At 55.0% G+C, this 23,618-nt stretch overlaps 2 protein-coding genes across 17 annotated transcripts in view; one reads left to right on the forward strand and one right to left on the reverse strand.

Moving 5' to 3' along the window:
• PDPR (pyruvate dehydrogenase phosphatase regulatory subunit) overlaps positions 1-9,556 on the forward strand; it is a 28,806-nt gene extending 19,250 nt beyond the window's left edge. For 11 of the 12 annotated variants that reach the window (XM_030024253.1, XM_030024257.2, XM_030024256.2 and 8 more), the window contains one exon: positions 920-8,897. In XM_030024253.1, the coding sequence (XP_029880113.1) occupies positions 920-1,324 (405 nt within the window). In that variant the 3' untranslated portion in view covers positions 1,325-8,897. Of the gene's footprint in view, positions 1-919; positions 8,898-8,945 lie in introns of those variants that run through there. The other variant, XR_005933148.1, reaches the window with a different exon arrangement.
• A 7-nt stretch (positions 9,557-9,563) lies between these two features.
• ST3GAL2 (ST3 beta-galactoside alpha-2,3-sialyltransferase 2) lies at positions 9,564-23,259 on the reverse strand. 5 transcript variants are annotated; one of them, XM_030024265.1, is made up of 8 exons: positions 23,152-23,259; positions 14,795-15,080; positions 14,286-14,711; positions 13,948-14,141; positions 13,319-13,498; positions 13,096-13,141; positions 12,798-12,917; positions 9,564-12,477 (listed from the first exon to the last, which is right to left on the reverse strand). In XM_030024265.1, the coding sequence occupies exons 3-8, from the start codon at positions 14,616-14,618 to the stop codon at positions 12,304-12,306; spliced, it is 1,047 nt and encodes a 348-aa protein (XP_029880125.1). In that variant the 5' UTR covers positions 14,619-14,711; positions 14,795-15,080; positions 23,152-23,259; the 3' UTR covers positions 9,564-12,303. The 5 variants fall into 5 exon arrangements, with proteins under 5 accessions (XP_029880125.1, XP_029880128.1, XP_029880127.1 ...); XM_030024268.2 differs by lacking the exon at positions 23,152-23,259 and adding an exon at positions 22,962-22,984; XM_030024267.2 differs by lacking the exon at positions 23,152-23,259 and adding an exon at positions 21,044-22,748.
• Between the last annotated feature and the right edge of the window lie 359 nt (positions 23,260-23,618).

Raw genomic sequence — 23,618 nt, forward strand, 5'->3', positions numbered from 1 at the left:
TGGGTGGGAGAGCAGTACTGAACTGAGAAGACTGCCATCCGAGTGGATAGATAGGTCATTTTTTTGATGGGGCTGTGTGGAGTGCGTAACTATAACCTATATTCTTGTGCTTCAGAAAGGTGCTAGAAATATCAAAAGTATTATGTCTTCCTCCTTCCTGGGCAGCATTCCCAGTGATCTGTGTAGTGTCCTGTGTTGCTCGTGTGTGCAATGCTCTGTATGGTGGAGGGTGCTGTGTACCTTACAGATGCTCAGAGTTCATGTTTCTCCCAGCTGTTTTCCCAATCTGATGAAGCAAAAGCCAGCCTGTGCACCAAGTGGCATTTAATGAAGTTAAATAGGAGGATGGGGCCAAGAACAGGTGTCCTCTAGTTTTACTAAAACAGGGGAGTTCTCTATTTTTATTAAACCACAGAAGAACGTAGAGTTGTATCCTGCTTGTTGTGGTGGCAGGTGCCATCTCTGTCACTTGCTTGTTGCCTTCTTTCTCACATCTTTGCACGAGCCAAAACAAATGCTTGTATCAAATAATTTATAGAAGGGAATGCAGTGATCAGGGACACAAATTTCATCTGTTGTTACAGTTTCCCTCTGGTTTATAAAACATGGTAGAGTTCCTGGAACCAGAAAAGTGGCAAAAACGAGAATGGTGACATGTTTTCACTATAGTGAAAATTAGAATGAATTTTTTAAAGGCCCATTTCACAAATATTTTTGTGTCTTTTAGCATCTGGAACAGCAAACATGACAGGAAATCTCCTGCCTGAGCTGGGCTTCTTGCCTATAGAAGCAGTCTGTCTCGATAGGGCATGAGTTCCGAGCACAAATTCACCTTGTGTCAGTAGGCTTGTCTGCTGAAACTCAGCAGCTGGTACAGTTCATGTTCCCTTCCTCAGCTAATGCTTCCTCTTCTCCACAGGGAATGCAGTTTGTTGGCCAGGAAGCGCTGTTGGAACAGAAGCAGAACGGTGTGTACAAGCGCTTTACCATGTTCATTCTTGAGGACCACGACACAGATATGGACCTCTGGCCCTGGTGGGGGGAGCCCATTTTCCGCAATGGCCGCTATGTGGGCAAGACCACCAGCAGTGCCTACAGCTATACTCTGGAGCGCCATGTCTGCCTTGGCTTTGTGCAGCACTTTGATGAGAAGACAGGAGAAGAGCTGGTGGTGACAACTGACTTCATCAACCAGGGCGAGTATGAGATCGACATTGCTGGGCAGCGCTTCCAGGCCAAAGCCAAGCTCTACCCCTTCAGCTCCCTCTTCACGCATCGTCGCCGCAAGGATGAGGAGGAACTGAGTGGCTACCAAAGGGAGTAGTGCTGACTAGACCTGACCTGCTCCTTTTCCCAAGCTGGAGTATTCTCCCACAATCTTCCAGTCCATTCTCCTCACATATATTTCTTTCTTTTCCTTTCTTGTCTTGCAACTTTTAAACTTTTTCCAGTGTGTTACATTTTGTATATTTTAAAACTTTAGTTTTCAAGCTTTCCTGATCCTGTCTTTCTCCCTCCTTCAACCCTTTGCTTGCCAGGCTCCCCCATGCCCCAGTGGATGAAGCACAGTGCTGAGCATGCATCCAGCAGTCCATGGGAAGCCTGTTTGGAGTGAACCCCACCAGAGGCCCTAGCCTTATGGTGATGGGAAGGGTTCAGGTGAACCCCTGAGGACTACGCCCTTCCTCTCTCCTCTCCAGCATAAGGCATGGGATAGCAGGTATTTGCTGCCTGTAGTTCAGATGAACGCTGTGACTTCACCCTGCTCTCCGCATATCACGTTGTAGAGGGGTCGATGCATCGATGCACACAGCAATAGAACGATCAGCTACCTCACTGGCATGAGACATAGCATTGTGTGAGCAGCAGCCAAGAGACAGGTTTTGGTATAGTCCAGCCTGTCATTGCCCCCCCCCCCTTTTTTTTTTCCTAACAGGGAGTCAAGTAGATTTAATCATCAGATTGTTTAGATGGCAGTAGCGCTGGTAAGTTTTTTGTTGTTGGGATTGGATTTTTTTGCGTGGGGTCACTGAAACTAAATGGCCTTCTATAAATATGATTGAAGATCGACATGTGCGTTTCACTTCTATAAAGGAATGGGATTTGTTTCGGTTTTTTGTTAGCAAACATACTGATTTCTAGCAAGGACAGATGTTAGTGTTTAATGTTATTAGCTGTGCTGAAATGCTGCTTCTGTTCCAGCTGCACAGTGTACAGTCTCTTTGGGGATTTTCTTTCACTTTCCTTTTTTTATGTGACTTGGTCAAGCTCATCTGGCAAGGGTCATGTAAAACTTGTGTTGGTTTGGGGTACTTGAGCAGCAGGAGGGGACAACATCTTGTCCTTTTGGCTGCCTGTGGTTATTTTGAAATTGGGAGGAAAAGACCCAGCATTTGTCTCATCTGTGGTGCTGGGTTTTCTTCTGGTGGTGAGAAAGCATCTCAGCAGCTCCTGCTGGATTTGAGAAGTTGTCTTCTGTTTTTCTCCTCAAATCTGTTGTACTTCCTACTTCTCTGTCTTGGTAGGACCTCAGCTGAGGGGATTGAATAGAGGGAGTGAAGGGAGTGTGGCAGTGGGATTATAAATTCCTTTCCTTCAGCAAAGCTCTTCGCGTCATGCTCCTTATACAGATGCTTCAGCCAGCGCAGCTGGGATTCACCCCTTCTTCAAGTGTCAAAATGCGCCGATTCAAACACTGATGGTAAATGGTGAGGAAGTGGGGGGATGCTGAATTGTATTGCACACATTTACATCTTTTTCTTCTTCGCATTGTGAGCGCAATCAAAAGCAAAGATTCTCTTTATTTACTTGAAGAAGATCTGTTACACATTTTCCCTGCCTCTGCTACCCGCATACTCCTCATGGTCTTTCTGCTCCAGCATCTTTCTGTCTGGAGTTCAAACACAACCTTGCACTGGTTGCACCTGTCAGCCACGATGAACACTTTCCCTATGATCTGGAACTGTTTCTGGGCACTTTCTTTTCCAGTTCAATGGCAAGCATCAGTAGTATAAATATGAGCTCAAAACCTTGTCTGGTTCTTCTTTTAAGTTTGCTTTCTGCTGTTTTAGTTGCTTCAGGTCATGGTTTCAGTTGAGTGTTTGGTCTGCCAGTTCATGATCCAGGTGTTCTCACCATGCAAAAGAAGTCGAATGTCCCTAAGGCAGGAAAGGTGAAAGTCTAAGACCTTTACACCTTAAAACAGGTTGTCAGAGCAAGCTACCCCATTCAGGGTGATACGGAAACCATGAAACCTTGGAGAGGAGAGTTGGGAAAGGGTGTAAGAGAATTAAGGATTTGAGCATGGGACTGTAGTAGGTTGAACACAGATGTCACTTTGAGCATGCTCTCTTTTGTGAATGGTGAATTCCTTTTTAGTGTGTGACCTCTTCAAGGATTTTGAACTTAACAACTTTTGAACTTGAACATGCAAAAATTCCCCAGTCTGAAATGTAGTGACCACAGTAGGGCAGCTTTTTGGGATCTCACAGCTGAGATTACCCTGCATGGCTGTTGAAGGTGGAGATTGTAATTTATTCCAACTTCCCCTATTATTGCTCTCCAAATTAAAATTTTGCCTGGTATATCAGGTTTAGTTGCTTAAATGAAAGGTTCATAAAGCATCTGATAGCAGTTTAAAATCCAGTCGCTTCTTGCATGTCTTTTCTGCGTAGAGGGATACTGCAATCCCACTATTCCCGTGCCGGTTGTGTGTACCAAGGAGGACCTATGCTTTACCAGGCTGTCACCTGGGAACAGTGCACCAGGTCACTCAAAAATACGTGTCCATCCTCTTGTCCCTCCATTGGTTTTATGGGATGTTGCTGTGCCTTGCTTATCTAGGGAAACAAGCATTCAACCAAACAGAGTTTTATACGTGATACTTAGGGTGTGTCTTAGAGCAGCCCTTCTGAGTAGAGTTTATTGACCATTTGTTGTTGCTATTGAGGCATGATACTTCTTCAGGAGAAAGCAAAGCACACAGCTGAGGCAAGCTATAGTACTTAATGCAACTCCTGAAGAGAGATCTAAGCTCAAACCATTTAGTTTGTTCTCTGCAGAGTTAAAATAGTTAAGACCAAACTGGAAAGTTAGCAGCATGCTGTCCTCTACCAACCACTTGTTCCTGAAGTGTTACAGGCAGATGATATTCCTCCCTGTGATTATTTTTTCTTTTCCCTAATTTATAGGTGCCTGTTAGTTCCTCAGACAACTTTTGATACAGGTGTCTCTTCCCACAGCAGTTCTGACAATAAAATTGTGTTTTATGAGCTACTTTTGTCATTATGTCTGCTTAGGTTTATTTTATGTCTAGATCTATTGACTTTTCAATAGCAAAAATAGAGAGTGAAAATAATTTTCTATCATGCTGATAGATACAGCAATGCTTTCTGTAATGTTACGTTTGCTGTTTGAGACTTAGAGATAGGTGGTTTGATAATTGTCAGTCTTGCAGCTCATTAACGCCTACTCTGGCTTTCCCTGCTATGAATTCTGATTCTTGTTTTTTATCAGAACCTGTAGTCTTCGGCTGCTGTTCATGCTTAGTTGATTTAATTTCTGGCAGCTATTTTTAACCTTATAATGTTAAAGAATAGTTTGCCTTCACCAACTTGAATACCTGTCCAGGGGTCAGTTGAATAGCGTGTTTTAAAGTAATGCTAGACACTGAGACCGAGAAAGGTCCTTCTAGTGTAGTGTTTTCTTCCAGAGGTATTAAACGGTGATGTAAGACTCTAATCCCTTTATCTGATGACTAAAAGTAGAGTGCCTAAAAAAAGAACAACAAAATCAGTTACCACCTTTAGTACACCTTCAAATTAGAAAATTAGAAATCGGATCTTGGAAGCTGCTAGTCTTCCAAGCCAAGACACAGTCTTAGCATCTAAGATGCTGAATAACATGGACTGTAAAATTATGCATCATGATTCTCATCCTTAAAACTGCCTCAAAATGCTTTCTGCTGAGAAAGGTGGTTTGTTCTCATTCTGCATGGTAAGACTATGAACCTTGGATGGGAAATACTAAAATAGCATCCCCCTCCTCTGCACTGAAAGGGGTAGTGGCCTCGTTCCATGCTGAAGCAGCAGCAGCAGGTCTGCCCTGTGCACCTCGTATGTAGCAGTCGCAGGGTTGTTACCAGTTTTCTGAGTCTTGCTGTCCAGAATGGGAACAGTCCTGTAGATTTTGCTGATACAGGCATCTTTGCAAGGGAAGCTAAGTGGAGTTTAGTATGAGAAAATAATTTATCTTTTTGGCTAAAATACTTTAGGTTGAGCATAACACATTTTAGGATAAACTTATTACCCATCAGTGACAAATTTTAGGGAAAGTGTGGCCTGTGGGTAGCGTACACTTGGCATGTGTAGGCTTGTTTTTTCTTACCCCAGAAGGCAACATCTGAGTGGGTTTGCTGGTGTAGTGGTGGTGAATCCATCTACCTGTACAGCATCCCTGTAACGCTGGGAAGGGCTTGCTTGCCCAGGTGTTGTCTATAGAGTAGTGTGGGGAACTTGTGTAAGAGGTAGCACTTACTGGGCAGCCTCTTCAATTAAATGATTTCTCCAGAGGTATTACGTTGTCTTACCCTTGTTGTGTCCTTTCCTGAGTTCTCATGTTTTGTTAGTCCTTGAGTGAGTACTGAAAGGCTTGAGTAAAAATGGTATTAGAGAAGAGGGTGTTTATTAGTCTACTTAGGGTTGATGATTTCTGTTCCAGGAAGATGTTACACTGATTTTTCCCATCTATTTTTGCCAGACTTAGTTTCTTCTTGTCTTCTCTGTGCTGACTCCAGTATCCAGATTTGATCTGCCTTGTTGGACAGTTTCGTCTTATTATTTTGTGGCAAGGAGAGGAGGCTATGTGAAACTTCCACTGCATCTCCAAGTCTTGGTGTAAGCTTGGATTATTCCTTTCTACTGTCGCATTCAAGCTGCTACTGATGATGTTGCTGTTCCTGCAACACCTCTGAACTGCAGCCTGTGCTGCTGTAGGACCTCTTGTGCGCAAGGTTCTTCTCTTCATTCTACCTGATGCTTCATCATCTGAGCCAGGTTGGTTCTAGATCTGTGTCTCTGCCTCAATTTAAGCTCTTCAACTTTTAGACTGTGCAGATACCAACACCCAGACTCCCGGGGGGGTTTGTGGCCGCTGTGTATTCCATCATTTAGCCCTCCTTCTCCCTGTGCCAGGGTTTTCCCACTCTTAACACTTCTCTGATCTCCTTCCTCAGGCAGTGGAGCACATTAGTTCCTTTTGCCTATCAAGACCGAGGCATGGTGAAATAAAAACAGGCAAGGGGATGCCAGAGTGGCTGAGCTGAGGCGGAAGGAGAGGCGTGATTGCGGTTTGATCCTTTGCCCATTACTTAACCACTTAAGCCCAGCCTTGGAGAGATGATCAGCCCTGATTCCCAGCTCAGGGAGCATTTTCCTCTGCAGCCTTAGTGCCGGACAAGCGCTGAGTGATAGCAATGGCTCTGGGCAGAATCGGGACAGCGTTATTGAGGAAGCGAGAGTGGCGGTGACACTTATTTTCCAACATACATTTCCCTCTCACATTTTTTGTTGTGACGAAGGAAATGGTGCTGCACGGGGGAGGCGGGGAACGTGCACACGCAATTGCTCAAAACACTTGTCTGTCTCTGGCACATTCTTGCAACTGTAAAGGTACAGCAAAGACATCACTAACCTTGTCCTTCCAGCACACTTTAAACAAAATGATTACGTTTTGGGAAGAAATCTATATAAACAAGGTAGTTTCCATGTTTGCAGGGGGGGAAGTCACTTGCAAGGGCAGAAGTCGTTCTTACTTAAAACAGAGTGCTTAGCTTCTGATAACGTCCAGCAGAACGTTCACAACCTTCAGATTTGTCTTCCCGAATGATTTTATTATAATACTTGGTCAGGTTAATTTGCACCCATTTCAGGATGCTTTTCTGTTTTAAACTACCTTTTCCTTAACTGATTGTTTGGATTTTCATTTAAAAAAGAAAGCATTCAGTCAAGGAACAGGACTTGGGGAAGGAGGGGTTAATGTCATCAGATGATTTCAAGCTGTCTCTAAAAAGCATTTGAAAATTTTCTTTGCACTTTAAACTTTCCTTAAGCATCGTGACTGTAGTGGTGCTTATAGCCCTAGGCAAGTGCAGTCTTTGCATTTGAGGGAGGAAAAAAAAACTTTAAATATTTGTAAATGCCTTAAAGCTTTAGGTGAGGTATTTGGGCACTGATTGTGCCTGCCATTTGATTTTCTTCCTGGAAAACTGCGTGCTGAGTGTACAGAGCAGACACAAACGTCGGCAGATATTTTTGAGCAAGCACAGGGGATGGCGGAAGCTGCTATTGCAGCATGCTGCTGGTCTGAGGCTGGAATTTGTATTGAACTAAACTAAATGAGCTGGGAGCCCCTGTGCTTGTACAGCTGTCTGTGCTGACACCTTCCCTTTTTTCCCCTCCAGAAACGGATTTATTCACTATATTGCTCATGCTATAATGCGTTTTCTTCTTTCTTTAAAGAAAGAAGCCTGGGCTGGTGTAGAGTACTCTGTGAGTGTCCCGTTCCATTAAAGGAAACAAAATTCTCTGCGTGAATGCTTCCCTGCTGTACCAGCTGACATTTGGAGGCAGGAGTCAGGAGAAGCGGGAGCGGAGGGGATCTGCTGGTGCCCGTAATGTTTGTGGAGATGGCTCTGAGACTTCTCATCTCCCATTTGTCTCAAAGCTCTGCTGGATTCCTGATGTCAGGCTGGCTTCTGAGTTACAGCACAAAACAAAGTGCTGCTTTGCAGGTACTGATGTCCCTGAAGTCCTTGACAGGTTCTCCTGCATCTCATGGTCAGGCTTGCGGCAGGACACGTCCCTGCTCATACATGCTTCTGCCAGAGAAGCAACCCAAGCTGTGCTTGGGGGAAAGGAGTGTGCCTGTGGTGTGAATGCAGTTGTTTCCAGACCGCCTGCCAAGCAGCTGGGTGATGGTAATGTTTCCTGAGTCTTTGGAAAGAGTTGGGTAAAACCCTTTTTGGCCCAGATCAACTCCTTGCTGCTGCCCCTGAGACAACATGCTTTCTTTCTGTCACTTTCTGCTCTGTTCCCAGCTGTGCACGTGTGACAGCTCCTGCTGTCACTGGTTTTACAGGAGACCTGAGCTCTGTGGGAGAAGGGTTCCCTGCTTCTTGGACCCAGTGCAGTTCTTCCCGAGCAGAGACTGCCATCTTGTGAACTCTACCATTGCTTCTGGTTATTGGGTGCACCAATTTACTTGTCCAAAGCCCCTTCATGCTTTTATCAAATCTCCTGAGACCAGATTTTAAAGGGCTGGCAGGGCTTCGGAAGTGTGCTACTGCTGCAGTTTTAAGAACAACTGAAGTTTGAACCTGTGAAAACATTTTTACTAGTGCCTTACACTTGTGAATGTTGTGCAATGGATGTAGCTGAGGTGGGACAGAGCAAGGAGCAACTTCAGTAGCATGGTTCCCCATCCACTACAGCCATCTCCCTCTCCCCTCGCAGGGTCATGGCAAGCAGACACCGGCAGATTGGCTCTAGCAGTGCGGGGATGGTGATTTTTTTAATCCCTTTGACCTCTGGGGTTGTAGAAATGTTAAACTGTAAGACCTCATGCCAGGTGGTCTGTCTTTGAGAGGAGCAGTGGTCTTAACTCTGCCGGCTTTGGATTCAGGGGGGTTTAGGAGAGACAAAGCTGCTCTGATTGTTAGACCCTGTGGTGGAGGACATGGACAGTTGTTCCCAAGCGCACAAGTCAGGGTGAGTTTGCTGCTCTCCGCTGAGGCCATGTTGTTATCTGTGCTGTATTTATATCATGCTTTATTTCATTTAATATTTTGGTTGGCTTCAATGTTGCTAGGTTTGTATATTAATAAAGAGGCATTTTAACTACTCCCGAATTTGGCAATTTCTTACACAAGAGCCTTGTCTGTCTTTCAGGATCCAAACCCCCTGGTCATCTGGACGGGATCCTGCAGGGACACTGGGCCTGTTGCAGAGTCCAGCCTTTGGTGGTGGGAGCTGGGAACTTGGGAGCTGGAGCAAGCCCTGGCCCTGCTGGGTCACTCCAGGGAGAGTCCCTTCCCCTGCTGTGCCTGCACCCGCTTTCAAAATTACGTCCTTCAAGAGTTTGTCCATGTCCTCCCCTGCGCCTGTGCGGGGCCTTGGGGGCATGGGCCGTTTGGGACCGGAGCCTCTTTTTTAGGCTCCAAGGATGGTCAGGAGGGCTGTATGGGACACGGACACAGGGTCTGGGTGAGCAGTGGCATCACCTAACCGCGGGCTTTGGCTGGAGGGGTTGTGTCAGGACTCTGCCACTGGGCACCCAGGCCAGCATGGGGCCAGGTTCAGCTCCTGCTCCAGTGGACGGGCGCTAATCACAGCCAGTGGCTGATGTCAGCCCAGCTACAGCCCAGACGGAGAGGACAGCAGAGCATCCTCTCGGCCCCACCAACCCTCCTGCTCCCTTTCCCTCCTCTCCCAATCCCACCGACGCCTGGTCTTGGGTGCAGGCGAAGCCATAGCAGGCAGGACTACTGGAAGGAAAACACAGAGCGATTCCGATGCATGTTTTTTATTGACTTTTAAAAAAAAAAAGTTGTTTTAAGACAGTTGTGTGCAGAAGTACCCATGTACACAGAGGCTACGGGCGAAGCCACCTGCCTGCTAGCTCTAGGTCGGAGCAACTGGTCTCTCCCTCTCCTGGCGGAGTGGGAGGCGACGGGCGCTCGATCAGGCACCGCGTGATGAAGACTACCTCTGCCAGGTGGGCAAGCCTGGGCACCTCCTCCCTGCCTGCCCCCCTGCCTGTAGCCTCTGCCTACATCTCCTCTATGTACAGTACAGTGGTGCTCCTCCTCGGCGGCACACCCGCGGCCCCCTCCCCGCCAGGCGTGCAGCATGTTCCTCGTGCGTGGGGCTGGCAGCCACTCTGCGAGAGAAACAGAAGGGGTCGCGAGTCCTAGCGGGACAGCTTAAATAATAATAATAAAAATAATAATCATAATCATAATAATTAAAAAAAGGGGGGGGGCTAGGGGAAGGAAGTTAGCCAAAAAAAAAAAAATAGGGCAGCAAGGAGCCATGAGCGCGCCCTTCGCCGGATGCCGGCCTTGTGCTGCTGGCGGGTTTGGTACCTGGCGCCTTCGCTCGCCCTGTGATTGTCTGGCCTGGCTCTGCTCAGCTGGGACAGGAACTGGTCCAGCCTCATCACGCTGGATTTGGCCTCTCCAGCCACCAGAGTGGTGGCCTGGATGCATCCCTCTTCCCCCAGCAGCACTTCCCAGCTAAGATCCAGCCTGGCGCAAGGAGGGAAGCAGGTACGACTGCCAGATAAATCGGCCAAGCCCCTACCACCGGTGCGGGTGCGGGCACAGCCTGGCATAGCCGACAAGAGATGGTCAAGGCACTCATTGTTGCTCATGGTTTTGTGTTTTTTATTTTTCTTCCCCTAAAAAAAAAACAACCCAGGAAGGTGGAGACTGAGGCTTGCTGCAACCTGCCTCTGCATCCCAGGATTCAGAGCTGGCCGTGGCGGTCGCAGGCAGGCTGCTCGTGCCAGGGTGGCACCGCTTCTACCAAAACCCACCACGAAACTCAGGGCTTCAAAGCCCTGCAGACAGAAAAGATGAATTTGCCCAGCCCAGGAGATGCACACTGCCTGCTCCAGGTGACCCAAACCCTCATGTTTCACGATTGCAGAGAGAGAAACCTCAAAAAAAAAGAGAACAAAAACCCTGAAAAACAACCAAACCGAAGCAGAGAAACAGGTAAGAGGCTGCTACAGAAAAGCCAGATACAAAAGGGTAAAAAAACCCCTCCAAGCCCAAAAAAACCTATGATGATTGTTCCTCAAGTAACTATTGCAACCAGGTGGTATGGGCAGGGCTTCCCCTGGCTGGGCTCCAGCGCTGCAACCCCTGCCATAGTCTTGGCACCTTGGGGCTTGTGTCACTGCCATGCCAGGCACCCATCATCGTCACCAGCTGTGCAGGCGGAGGGTCCCTCTCTGGGGGAACTTTGCCGTGATTGCCTTTTTCTTGAGCTTTTCATATCTACTAAAAAAAAAACAAAACCAAAACTAACCCACCCGCCTGATTGACCCAAAGAAAGTGGTTTTAATTACACCTCTGGGGAGGCAGTTTCCTTCTGCAGCACCCCGTCCCACGCCGCAGGGCAGCCTGTCCAGCCCGAAAAGCCCCCGGCGACCCTGAGGGCACCGGCTGTACTAGACCGGTGTAAACCAAGCCCCACCCTCACAAACGGAGCAAAGACTTTGGGATTTCAGCTTCTCACCAGAGCTGTCTGTTTATAGCAACACAAAAGCACGGTTCATTCACCCACTAAAGCTATCTCTAATCTGGTTTTTCCCAGCCTGAAAGTGAAGGGAAATCACGTCTCCTTCCCTCCGGTGGGGCAGGACCCACCGTTGCATCCCACATCCCTCGAGCATCCTGCGAGGGAGCCCGGCCAGAGGGACCGGGCGTCAGCTCCTGCAGATTTCTTAGCTGCCTTTTACATGGTTGCCCCTGAAATCCGTCCTACCCTTCCGCAATCTTCAGGTAGAGAAGAGGGGATGCTCAGCCCCGAAGCCGGGGTTCCTCTCCATCTCCCAGCCCGGCTGTGCCAGCAGCCACCAGCCTGCAGTGGAGCATCGGTGACGGTCGGCTTCCCGTGGCTGCCAGCTCCCTGTGATGGGTCCATGCGCTTGCAGCCGCGCTGGGACCTGCTTGTGTGCTGGGAGCCTTCCCCAGGGAAGTGACTGTGGCGGCTGCCCCAGGTGGGTAAAAAAAAAAAAAAAAATATCAAAATAAAGGAAGAAAGAAGCAGCTGGTTCCACTGGCGAGGCTGCTCAGCCGCCATGTCTCCCTCGGCCCGGATGTAATGCTTGGGTGCTCCCCAAAGTCACCCGGCTTCGGGGGGTGGGGTGGTTTTTTGTCTTTTTTTAAAAAGAGCAGCATTTGGTTTGACTGTAAAGAGATGTGAGGCGGATGCCCCCACCGCCTGGTCAGTTGCTGATTGTGTTTACAAATCCTTTCTCAGCTGGGTTTCTTAATAATAATAATAATAATAATAATAATTAATAATAATTAAAAAAAAGCAAAAAGTCTCCTTTAGCTCTGAACCTGATTGGCTGCTGGAGGCACCAAATATCGCCGGGGGCGGCTCTGTCAGTGGTGCGGGGCCGCACTGCCCACCCGGCGCTCATCGCCCGAGGCCACCGGGGAGACCCTCGCCATCTGCCCCCGCGGGCAGCCGGGACCCAGCTAGCGCAGGGGAGCCGGAGGAGACGCAGCCCTCAGTTCCCCCGGTAAACCTCGATCTTGCTGGTTTTAGCCAGCATGTCGATGATGTGCGCCTCAAAGTCGGCGTCGTGCACCCCCGTCTTCCTGAACTCCCCGGCGTAGCGGTTGTTCTCCCAGTAGTGGTGCCAGTTGCCCCGGCTGTCAGCGCCGAACCCAAAGACGTTCACCTGCAGCAGTGAGGAGGGGGGTAAGCCAGCCCTGACCCCCGTCTGCTGGGCTGGGGACCCCCTCGACCGAGCGCCCGCCATGCTGCCGGGGGGATTTCGCACTGTGCCAAAGGCATACATTCCTCTGCACAGCCTTCCCACCGTTCAAGTGTGCCCATCACCATCATGTTAAGCAATGGGAGCAAGTGAAACTGCTGCAGTTGGACCCAAAGAAGCTACCTCCCTCCTTAATCCTGCAAGGTTCAGGATCCCAGCAAACCCACCCCATGCCAGCTGGGACCCCACAGCCCAGAGGAGTACCCTGAGGAGCCACCACCCACCTCGTCGCAGACGTGGAGGGCAAAGAAGAGCACCAGCATGCCAGTGGAGGGGTAGCGCCCGTGGTGCTCCGTCCAGCGGTCGTGGATGTACTTGAAGAAGGCAGGATTGTAGATCTGCACCTGGGAGGATGGGCTGGGGTTAGTGCCGGAGCCCCGGCCACACTCCCTTCGGCATCGGCACCCCAGGAAGGAGCACCAAAATGTATGTGGGGACCCCGGGGGAAGATGGGGTGATGCGGGCTGTGGCCAAACGGGTGCTCATCACAGCGGTTGGGACAAGCCCCCCCCCCCCCCTTACCTTTTCTTTGTCCACCCGCAGAAAAGGTTTCACGGGCGCGTATGTGCTGGGAAAAAAGCAGAGAGGCGGGTGAGCTCCTGGGGGTCCTGTGCCACCCCAACCCCAGCCCGAGCTGCTAAGGGACCAGTGCCGGGGGATGTTCTGGGAGGGAGGAACAGATGGATCCCCACCGCTCCCGGGGGAGCTGCCAGCCTGGTGCTGCTGGTGCTCGCCAGGTACTTACAACCTGATCTGGCCGGTGGACAGGGCACTGGCGATCCAGAGCAGGTCCAGGGTTTTGAAGGGCACCAGCACGAAGCTGACGTTGGCGGGCAGGTTCTTGGCACTCTCGGGGTACATGAAATGGTGTGTGGTCCGACTGCCCACGTCGCCCTCAAAGCCCACCGTAGGGGCCTGGTTCATCCTGGGGAGAGAGTGTGGAAGGTGGCACCCCCTTCCCAGCCACTCTGTCCCTTGCAGATGACACGGGTGTCCTCCGCCAGCTGTTGAACGCTGCTGAGGAGCAGTATCCCAGCCTGCTGGTGCTCAGGGTGCTAGCATGAGCTGAGGGTCCCCCCAGCCAGCCCAGGGGAGGTGGCAGAGGCAGGACCCGCTCCCACCCATCCCAGCACCCAGCAGGACCCGCGGTGGGCTCCTTGACCAAGTAACTGGAGTCGGGCTGTGGCCATGGCATATAGCACAGGGACAACTGCCCTGGCATCTCCTAACCCACAGCAGACCGGAGAGATGCCGCTGCGGTGCACAGTGGGATCTCAGCATCCACCGGTGCTGCCAGCATCACCCCGTGCCTCTGTGCTGCCTGTGGAGCTGAGCGGGCGGGGAGCGTCCCTGGCAGTAGTCCCCTGCCCTCACCGCATGACGAAGTCATGCCCGTCGATCTCTGGCCCGTAGCCGGAGCCGCGCAGGTTGCCCGAGTTGCCGACCACGGCGCAGCGGCGGCAGCGGTGTGGGTCGCGGGAGCGGTAGGGATCCTCGCCCGGCACGATCTGGAAGAGCTTGCTCAGGACCTCGTGGGTGTTGTGGGACTTGAACTGGGGCTGCAGCATCTGCGGGGGGAGGAGGGTGGGGGGCATCAGCCAGCAGCCCCCTTCTCGCCGGCAGAGGAGAAATCTGCGCCCTCCGTGCCGGAGGACATCATGGCATGCCCCAGGGCTGGGGGACACATGGGGGTGGCCCATCCCCTCGCTCACCATCCACCACCTCTGGACATCGGGCGGCAGGTCCATGTTCTCCTTGGTCCACACCGGGGAGACGGTGCCATCGTAGCGCCCATCAAACCAGTCGGTAGCCCCGGCCTCCTCGGCCGGGCAGCGGCGGCAGGTGCAGCCCCGGGGGTACGGCCCCCCCTTGCTGAGCCGCTGCATGCCAGCATAGCCGGGCACCAGCTTCACCCGGTGAATGCTGCCCAGCCCGCCGGGGTCCAGGTAGGCGATGCTGTGGTGGGAGTAGGTGAAGAGGAGGGACATGACGAAGACGAGCAGGAAGGCAGTTGAAAGGAAGCAGAAGCGCAACGAGCACTTCATGGTCGGCGGGCGGCTGAGCCGGGGAGGGGGCCCGCTCCGGCATAGGGCTCGGGCATAGGGCGCGGGATGGCGTCAGCCGGCCAGCGAGGCTCCCTGTGGGACCGAGAGCTTTAAATCACCGTGGAGGCAGTGGGGACGCAGAGCTCCCCCCTTGAGCCACCGTGCCGGGCTCCTACCTGCTGGGCTGCAGCTTTCCATCCGCGTGGTCCGGCCGTGGCGAGGGCCCCCGGCGGCTCCACGTGCCGGGTAGAGAGCATCTGCTGCCAGCTGCAGCGGCACAGGAGTCCGGCACAGCTCAGCACACCGGCCTCAGCCGCAGCACCGTGCCTCAGCGGCTCCTCCGGGTCCCGGCCCCAGCTGGCTCTCCGCTGCGACGGTGCTCATCGTCCCTGGGGTTTAGCTGATCCGCTGGCACGCTGCCCTTTACCGCTGGCTCGGGAGCACGGCCACGATGATACCGGCCTGGAGCAGGAAGGAGGGGACGGCGGGTTAAGTTAAGGGACAGTGATGCACACGGCAGAGCCAGGGGGCTGCACCGAGCAGGAGGAGGGTGCCCAGTTTGGTTATTCCCTACTGAGTTTTGCAAAATGCCACCCAGCCCATCCCCGGCATGGGGCTGCGAGGGGACAAGCAGGTGCAGGGTGCAAAGAGAGCCGAGATGCCAGCATCGCCTGGCTGTGCCGGCTCCTCGCCGGCAGTGCTGGGGGAGCTCCCGGCAGCTCCCAGGCTGTCCCCTCCCTGCCTCTGCCAGACAAAGGCTTAGCCATGAACTTGCCTCCGGAGCTGAACAAGCGGCTCCTTTTTGTAGGCTCAATCCTTCTTCTCTATCAAGCCACAAGCAGCCCCTCCAAAACCCTCTTCACTGGCTGCCACCACCACCAAAACAGCCGGGAAACAGCCGTTTTGCAGCCCGACGGGCACCCCGGGTACTGACGCTGGCGGCTGTCCCCCCCGCTGCGTGGCAGCGTCCCTCGGGGAAGGTCACCCGCTCACTCGTGATCCCGGTGGGCAAAAATAGCCGGGGCAGAGGTGCCAGCACCTGCGCCCGGGGAGGGATGGCCGAGCCCCCCAAGCCAGGGGGGGCAAAGCCAGAACCCCCCTCCTCAGCCCCCCCCCCCCCCCCCCCCCCCAAAAAAAAAGCCTGAAAAAAAATCCCTTTTTAACACAGCACTGAGCTGGGGCAGGATCCATCACCCCGGGGCAGACAGAGATGTGAACCCCCTGGGGCTTTTTGTGGAGGGGGATGCCAGGGCGGGACCCCCCCCCAAGGCCAAACCCTGCAGCAGCGTTGCCTCTGCAGCTCAGCCCTGGCCCTAATTAGGCCAGCGCCGAGGCCGGCAGCACTAATTAGGAGCTGGCGGGCACCGGGGATGCCTCTTTCCTACAAAAAAAATCCTCTGGAAGACGCCAGATTTCTTACCGGGAATGGAGGCTGCTGAGCTCCTTGCCACGTTGGGGGAGACCTAAGCATGGACCCCCTGTCCCTTCTCCCCCCCCAGCCCATCACACTGCAGGCACGGATGGCTCCTGCTCAAATCATTAACCCACTGTCAAATATTTGCCTAAGTGGTGACAGTCTTTAGAGGAAAGAGTCAGAAAATGGGTGCATGTCCCAGGCGTGATTGTTGTCCGAGTCTTCTCCCTGGCTCAGGGGGGGTTTTAATACACCTACACGGCCGATGCATGGCCAGCGAGTGCCTGCAATGACTTTCTTGGGTTGCTTCCAGCAGAAAAAGCAGGGGTGGTTGTTAAAGGGAGGGTTTACATCTAGGGGAGTTTGGGACAAAGCCAGTAGAAAAGCTATAACCCCCCACCCCCACCCCGACATGTAAAAGGTGATTTGGGGCTCTTTTTAGCTGCGACGTGGCACGGCCGCCAAGCAGGATGGGCCAATCCCCCTTCCCCTGCTCCTGCCGCTCTCCATCCCACGGGGCTTTTTAAAGGCTAAAGGAAATCAGTTATCACGTGCTCGTGGTATTTTTGTTCCCGGTGAAAGGGGGAAAAATCCCTTTCCGGCTCCCCAGCTCATTCTGGGTCCTGCCTGCCACATCCCAGCCCCGCCAGCATCTGGAGTGCATTTTGTACAGCCCCATCCTGGGGCCTCCCAGAGCTGCCCCTGACTGCAAGCGGGGAAAAAAAACCATCCTCCAGCCCAGCTCACGCGTGTTAAAGCATCCTTAAATACCAGCGGCTTATTTGAGTCATCATTTTCCTAGTAGGGGCTGGCGGCTATTTCCATCTGCACTGGTCCTTATAGACCCCAGCAGAGACACGGCACCTACACATCCATACATACCCCAGCATTAACCGTACCCTCCTTGCCAGCTCCCAAAGTCAAACTCAGCCTGCCTCCGCCAACTAAAACCCCGATGGCCAGGGGCATCACAGAGCCTCTTTGCACCAGGTTTTGATGTTTCCTTCTTAAAATAACAGGGGATTTCTTCTGAGGTGAGCAAGCCTGGCAACTCAGCAATATGATTACATACACTCCTACTCCCAAATTCATCACCAGGTCTCCTTAATCGCCTCCTGAAGACCACATGCTCATCAAACATGAGTTTCTTTTTGATTGCAAGAGAAAACGAAGCGAGGCTATTAAAAGGTCCCGGCAAATCACTCCGCTGCTTTTACAGTTGGATGATTTTTCCAATCATATAATCTTTCCTTTCGGGATGAATGCTGGAGCGATGCGACCCGACAGCCCCGGGACCTGGAGGATGCCTTCCCCTTCCCCATCAGCTGTAATGCCACCAGGCACATCCCCACCTGGCTTTTTTAGCTCTTGTTGGCTTTGTTTGCTCATTTCTAAGATATCCTGAGGTTGTTGGCACTGATTTCCTTGCCAGTAAGTGACAGGGTGGGTGCAGGAAGGAGCCGTCACTGGGAGATGGGATGTCACCCCTCTTGGGGCCGGGAGAGAAGGGGAGCAGAGGCAGGGCTGCTGCTCCTCCCGGGGATGCTGGGGCTGAAAATTCCCCCGGGAGTCCCCGGGAAATGCACCCCTGGGTGTCCAGGTGCCACCCATCCCATGGTCCCTGTGCAGGGACATCACCTCTGCCACCGCCGAACCATCGACCAGGTGCTGGAGCAGCACCCAGCTTTTGCTGGTGGACAAGGAGGAAGTGCGCAGGGACCTCCCTGCCCCAGAATGGCATCCCTCCTGCTGTCTTGGGTGGAAAAAATGAGATTTTAGGGATTTTATTTTTTTCAACAGGGAAGGGAGTGGACAGGAGTCGAGTTTTCTCCCACCTCCTTCAGTCCCAGGCAGAAAGAAACGCCGTGTGGTGATTTGCCTTACCTGGCGGTTTCAGGGTGGGGTTTGGTGGGTGGGATTACTACAAAAATTCATAAAACTGCTCAAATTTGCTTTTTTCCATGGCCCGAGCGGCTGCCCGAGGTTGCAGCCCCTCCAGGCGCTGCTTTAGCCGGGGAGCGTGCCGAAGAGAGTGCCCGCTCACCTCTGCTGGGGCCGTCAGCTCACATTAACTGGGAATGGTGAGCGGGAATCTGCCGAGGGCAGCGCGGGAAGGGACGATACTCCCGTCCTTCTGGATTACTTGGCTTCCAAAGCCAAACCGAGACCCGGCGAGAAAAGCACAGTTAATTAAAAAGGTCCTTTCCTGTGTCACTCATCCGGAGGGATCACATTTTCCCTTGATTTTTTTTCCCTCCCTGGAAGCTGGATAGGAGAGGGAGCAGGGAGCGAACCCAGTGTTGGTATGAGGGTGTTTCTCCCCACCGTTAAGCGATGCCATGAAAGATTGACGGCCGGCGGTAGCTGGGCACCAGGTATTAACAGGAGAAGCCAATTTCATGGGTTAAGCCATCGCCACACCCTGACAGCAGCGAGGACCCAGTAACTTATTCTTCATCCTTTTAATTAATCATACTCTTATCAGCCAGCTCAATCAGCTAATGGAGCCGAGTTAATTGGGTTTCCCATGCTTTAAAGCCTCCTCGCACCCCTGGCTGGCAACGACAGCAATTTCCTCGTGCCTGGCATCCGGAGGGGTTATTTTGGACTCATCCCTCAGCGCTGGGATGGGGCCAGGAAAGACCGCGGGAGGCCAAATCCCCAGCGTGGAGCTGGGATGAAGCCAGCCACCAACCAAGGCCATTTCCTATGGGATTTGGGGGCGCAGGGGAGGTCCCAGCAGTGGGAAAGCTCGGAAAGGGATGCTCCCACCCTTGCCGGTGGATGGGGCTTGCAGGGACTGCTCCAGCAGCATCCCAAGGCCCTCGGCTCAACCGCAGCACGGCGGGGACCCTGTGGGCACCCGCTTCAGTCCAAACACCCTGCGCTGCCCGACTGGGCAATGTTGGGTGCGGGGGGCTTCAGCTGCGGAGCCCATCTGGCTGTCCTCTCCCCCCAAAACCGCACGCTGGCAGAAGCAACCGAGGCAGCCGACCGCCCCCGCAGCTCACATGCACGGACTCATCGGGACAAGCGAGCCACGTGCGCCAGCCCACGCGGCTGATGCCCCCCGCCCCTGAGAAGGGACGCTGCTTGGCCATCTGCCAGTGCCGCTTCCCCCCCCCCCAACCCCCCCGCTCTCCCCGAGCTGTCGCAGGGCAAAGGGGACCCCCAGCCCCTGCGCTCCAAGGGGGGTTGATAAGCCCAAGGCGACACTCGCTGCGGGAGCGGCAGCCTTCTCCCCGAGGCAGGACAGGCGGGGAGGGGGACTCGCCGCTCAGGCTGGTATAGCGGGGAGACTCTGCGTGTCCCCCCGGGCCCCAAATGCCTGCAGAGCCGGCCAGAGCTGAGGGCCAGACCCAGGCCTGCTGCCCTGCACCCCCAGGCACCTACCCCAGAGCCCCCAGTTTGCACCAACTGCCTCAGCTGCTGCGTACCATCAAGCCACCAGACTGGGTACTACCAGGTCGGGTACCACCGAGCCACCGGCTCGAGTACCACCAGGTCAGGTACTCGGGTGCCACCGAGCCACTGGGTTGGGTACCATGAGATCGGGTACCGCTGAGCCACCAGGTCACGTACCACCAGGTCAGGTACCACCAAACCTCCAGGTCACGTACCACCACATCAAGTACCACCAGGTCAGGTACCACCGGGTCAGGCACCACCAAGCTGGGTCCCACCGAGCAGCCGGGCTCGGGGCTGGCTAGCAGGTGGGGGTGCCAGCCAGCCCCCAGCAGAGCAGAGGAGGCAGAACCCATGGCTCTCCACCCCGCACTGCCTCCTCCTCTCCCCCGTCCTCCTGCCAATTCCCCATAGCAAAGCTACCGGGCCCCGCGGGGAGCCGGCCGCCTGCTGCCAGCCACATTTCCATCTCGTCCTCCCACAGCGACAAGCTGGGGTCAGCGGGGCCTGCCCGGTCCGTGCCCCCCTCCATGCCTCCTGCAGCACGGCTGCACCCCACAAACACCCCCAAATTGGTCTCCCCCCCATCCTCAGCCACCTGAAAAGATGCAGCCATGGTGGGTACGTGCACACTCCCCGGCAAGTGCAGGTCCCCGCTCACCCTCCAACACCGGCACCCTGCGAGCCACCACTGCCGGCAGCACCCCGAGCCTCTCTGCCGGCCACCATGGCATCTGGGAAGGAACCGCTCCCCCTCCACCACCGTGGCTTGTTTTACCAGCCCTCGCCCGTTAGGTTCTTGCTCAATGCCTCACTGGGAAAATATGTGCAGGAGTGAAGGTCGGGCAGATGCCGTGCCGGGGAGGCACCGCCGCCGCTGCCGGCCATGGCCTTTTGCCCAGGGAAGGTGAGGAGGGGCACGGGGCCCCCCTCTGCCTCGCTGTCCCCCTCCCTGGGGCTTGGCAGCATCAAGGACGGGAGGCGGTGGAAACCCAAAGGTTTTCGAGGGCTGGTTGATGGGCGCTGTGACCCAAAGCCCCCCCTCTCTCCCCTGGGACACTGCCTGAGCAGAGAACTGCAAACTCGGTGCATGCTGTGGGGTGGCTTGGTAAAACCGCTCGGGGTTTGCTCTGCTTGCGGGCGGCACTGAGAGGCCGTTGAACTCATTAGGAAAATTGTACCTATGAAATTTCATCGCAGGGGTGTTACAAAAGCTATCAATCCCAGCATAGCCCAGTTGTTGCCAGAGACTCCCATTAAATGTTAGAGCAGCTCCACTGGCGAGGGAACCCGACTTCTCCTCTCCGTTAGCTGGGGCTCTGCTCTGACACTCAGGGAGAAGGGGGAGCATTTGCATTTTCCTAATTAGCCCAATTACCACTGCAGATCGAAAGTCCCTTGCTGGCGGCACGGTGGCACCCGGAGCAAAGTGACTGCAGCTTGCTCTGGTTTCCTGAGAGCGACTGTTGCGGGGGTTATTTTAGAGCCCATCACCGAGCTATTCATCCAATAAGAAAGAAATAAAGATCCATGTATCACACATGCATATATATATATATATATATATAAAAATATATAAAAAAATAAATTGTTTATATATATTCACCATTCATCCATGTGCAGTTTTGGGGGTATCTTTGGGAACTTTGCTGTGGAGCTGGGGCCCAAATCTCTTGCAGTCTCCAAAAGAGCTTTTGGGAGATGCCGATGGCAAAGAGTGATGTGGAGCCGAGAGATCCCCCTGGAGCCTGATGCGGAGCCCAGCAGGGCAGGGGCAGAAGGTTCCCAGCCTCTCCCGCCACATCCCAAGCCCCCGGGGACTGGCGGGCTCCAATAAAACACAGCTCGCTGAGAAGCACCAAAGCCAGCCGAGTCGCTGGAGAGCAATTAGCAGTTTGCACTCTTTCTTGCAAGAATTAAATGTAACGGCAGGAGATGAAAGCCATTAAGATGCCGGGACCTTGGTGTGGGCCAAGCCGGGCGGCATCCAGCGTGCCGAGAGCCAACGGGGAAACCATCGCGCCCTCGGTGCCGCCGGAGCCTTTCGCTGAAAAGCGGCAGTTTGGAGCTTGTTTGGGCATGAAAATTCAAGCCTGAGTCGGTTCCCTCCGGCGTGCGGCTGCCGGGGCTCTCCCCGCCTGCTCTCCCCGCCTGCTCTCCCTGCCCGCCTTCGGCGCCGGCGAGGCGTGGGTGGGCGAGCGGAGCGCGTCTTGCCTTTCCCGAGAACCGCCATGAGCTCCTCGGAGGAGAGGGAAACGCTTTTGACAGGCAGCTGCCACATGCAACCGGCAGCGGGGCTGCTGCTCGCTGCCAGATGGGGACAGACAGACGGACAGACGGGCACATGCATGGCTGGGGTGGGCATGGCAGCCAACGCAGCCCCCCCCCAGCCCCATGCTTCACTGTTGTGGATGTGACATCTGGCTCCGATAAAAGGGGAAGAAAAAGGAACACCAAGCCCAAGGCGCTGAGCAACTTCCCGTCCCGCTCACCACCCTGGCTGGGATGCTCGGGGCTGTGTTGGAAACAGGAGAGCCCCTGGCCCCTGGCCCAGCGGGGGACCCCCAGATAAGGGGGGGCAAAACTGCCTCCTCCAGCTCGAAGGCCAGCTGTCTTCCCAGAGGGAAGCTCAACAAGTTTGGGGGGTTTTGGTGTTATTTGGTTTCACCCAGCCATGTTTTTCACTCATCAGGGAACGTGGCCTTTCCTCCAGACCAAGCTCGCCCGCTGCCCAAGCGCCGTCCTCCCCCCCAAAAAAAATCCTCCTGCTGGGATGGGGAGCCCTCGCCCTGGGGAAATATATGGAAGCTTTGCAATAAGCGTTCCGGCTCCGCAGCTGGAGCCCGAGCAAAACCTCGCCTTCCCCCTGTGCCAGCAGCACCCAAGCCCCTGGCGTCTGTGGGGACCCCGCGCATGCCAGGCCTTAAAATCCTGGCTCCGGCACCGACCCCGCTCTGACAGCCAAGCCTCAGCCGGGGAAACACCCCGCAACGCCGGGCCAGGCGCACACCCCGGCGGGTCGGACGCCGATGGGATCCCACGCCAACACCCGTGCTGGCACCCCGCAGGCACAGACGCGGGCACGGGACTTTTCCTGCTCGGTGACACAGTTTTCCACCCCTGTCCCCAGGGACGCTCGTATCGGGTTTGTGAAATCCTGGCTGCCGCTACCCGGGCACGGGACGCCGTGTGTCACGCAGCCGTGTGTCACGCTGCTGCCGAGGGACCTTACCCGCACGCTGGCACTGGTGGGGACTGGGGCTACCCGCAGCCAGCCCTCCCACCCCGGTCCCCTCTGTGGCCGCCTCAGCTCTGTCCCCCAGCACCCCCCCGGGGTCTGGGCCCCCGCAGCACACCCCCTCCCCTCCCGAGAAGGGGCAGCACCCCTCAGCCCCAGCCCTGGCACCCCTTGCCAAGGGGCAAGCATCCTCCCCGGGCAGCACCCTGGGGGTCGCACCCCAGGGCTGTGGCTACCGCATCCTCCCCGGGGCCAGCACCGCAGGGCCCGGGCCGGCGCATCCTACCGGCGCTGAATCCAGCGCATCCCGGGTGCACGATCCACGAGGCCAGCACCGAGCGCCGGGACCAGCACCCGGCCAGCCTCCCCCGGCCGCAGCCCGCCATTCCGCCCCCCCTCCGCCCCTGGGACCGGCCCCCCGAACCGGGCCGTGCCCGCATCCCCCCCCGACGCGGCCCCGCTCCCCGCCGCCGTACCTGCCTGGGCTCCGGCATGCCCCCGCCGCCGGGCGCACCGGGGCCCCGCCGCCGCCGCCGCCGCCGCCCCCCGCGCCGCGCCGCGCCCTCCGCGCCGTGCGGGGCCGCGCCGTGCGGGGCGGGGGGGGAAGGGGGGGCGGGCCCGGCAGCCTGGGAGATGTAGTTCCTCGGCCGCCCGCCGCCCGGCGGGGTCTGCGGGACTTGCAGGAGGCGAGCGGCGCCGCTCCGCGCCCGGCATCTCCGGTATCTACCCCGATACTCAACCCGGGATATCGGTACCCCTCGGTGTCCGCCCCGATACCCACCCCGGCACCTACCGGGCACCCACCAGCCGCCCACCCCGGCACCCAGATTGGCGTCTACCGGGCAGCGGCACCCGCCGCCCGCACCCGGGTGACCCCCCGACTCCGCCGGAGAGCCCCTGCGAGGAGCCGGGCTGAGGCCGGGCGGGCTCATGACAGGAGTGA

Source organism: Aquila chrysaetos, chromosome 9 (genome assembly GCF_900496995.4).
Source record: "Aquila chrysaetos chrysaetos chromosome 9, bAquChr1.4, whole genome shotgun sequence".
Taxonomy (NCBI): Eukaryota; Metazoa; Chordata; class Aves; order Accipitriformes; family Accipitridae; genus Aquila; species Aquila chrysaetos.

Excerpts from the sequence above, each read along its gene's own strand:
- ST3GAL2 (XM_030024265.1), bottom strand. The coding sequence starts at position 14,618 with ATGAAGTGCTCGTTGCGCTTCTGCTTCCTTTCAACTGCCTTCCTGCTC. Across the intron at positions 13,499-13,947 it reads GGGCATGACTTCGTCATGCG|GATGAACCAGGCCCCTACGG; the intron begins GTGAGGGCAGGG and ends CTCTCTCCCCAG. Across the intron at positions 13,142-13,318 it reads TCCACCGGCCAGATCAGGTT|CACATACGCGCCCGTGAAAC; the intron begins GTAAGTACCTGG and ends CTTTTTTCCCAG.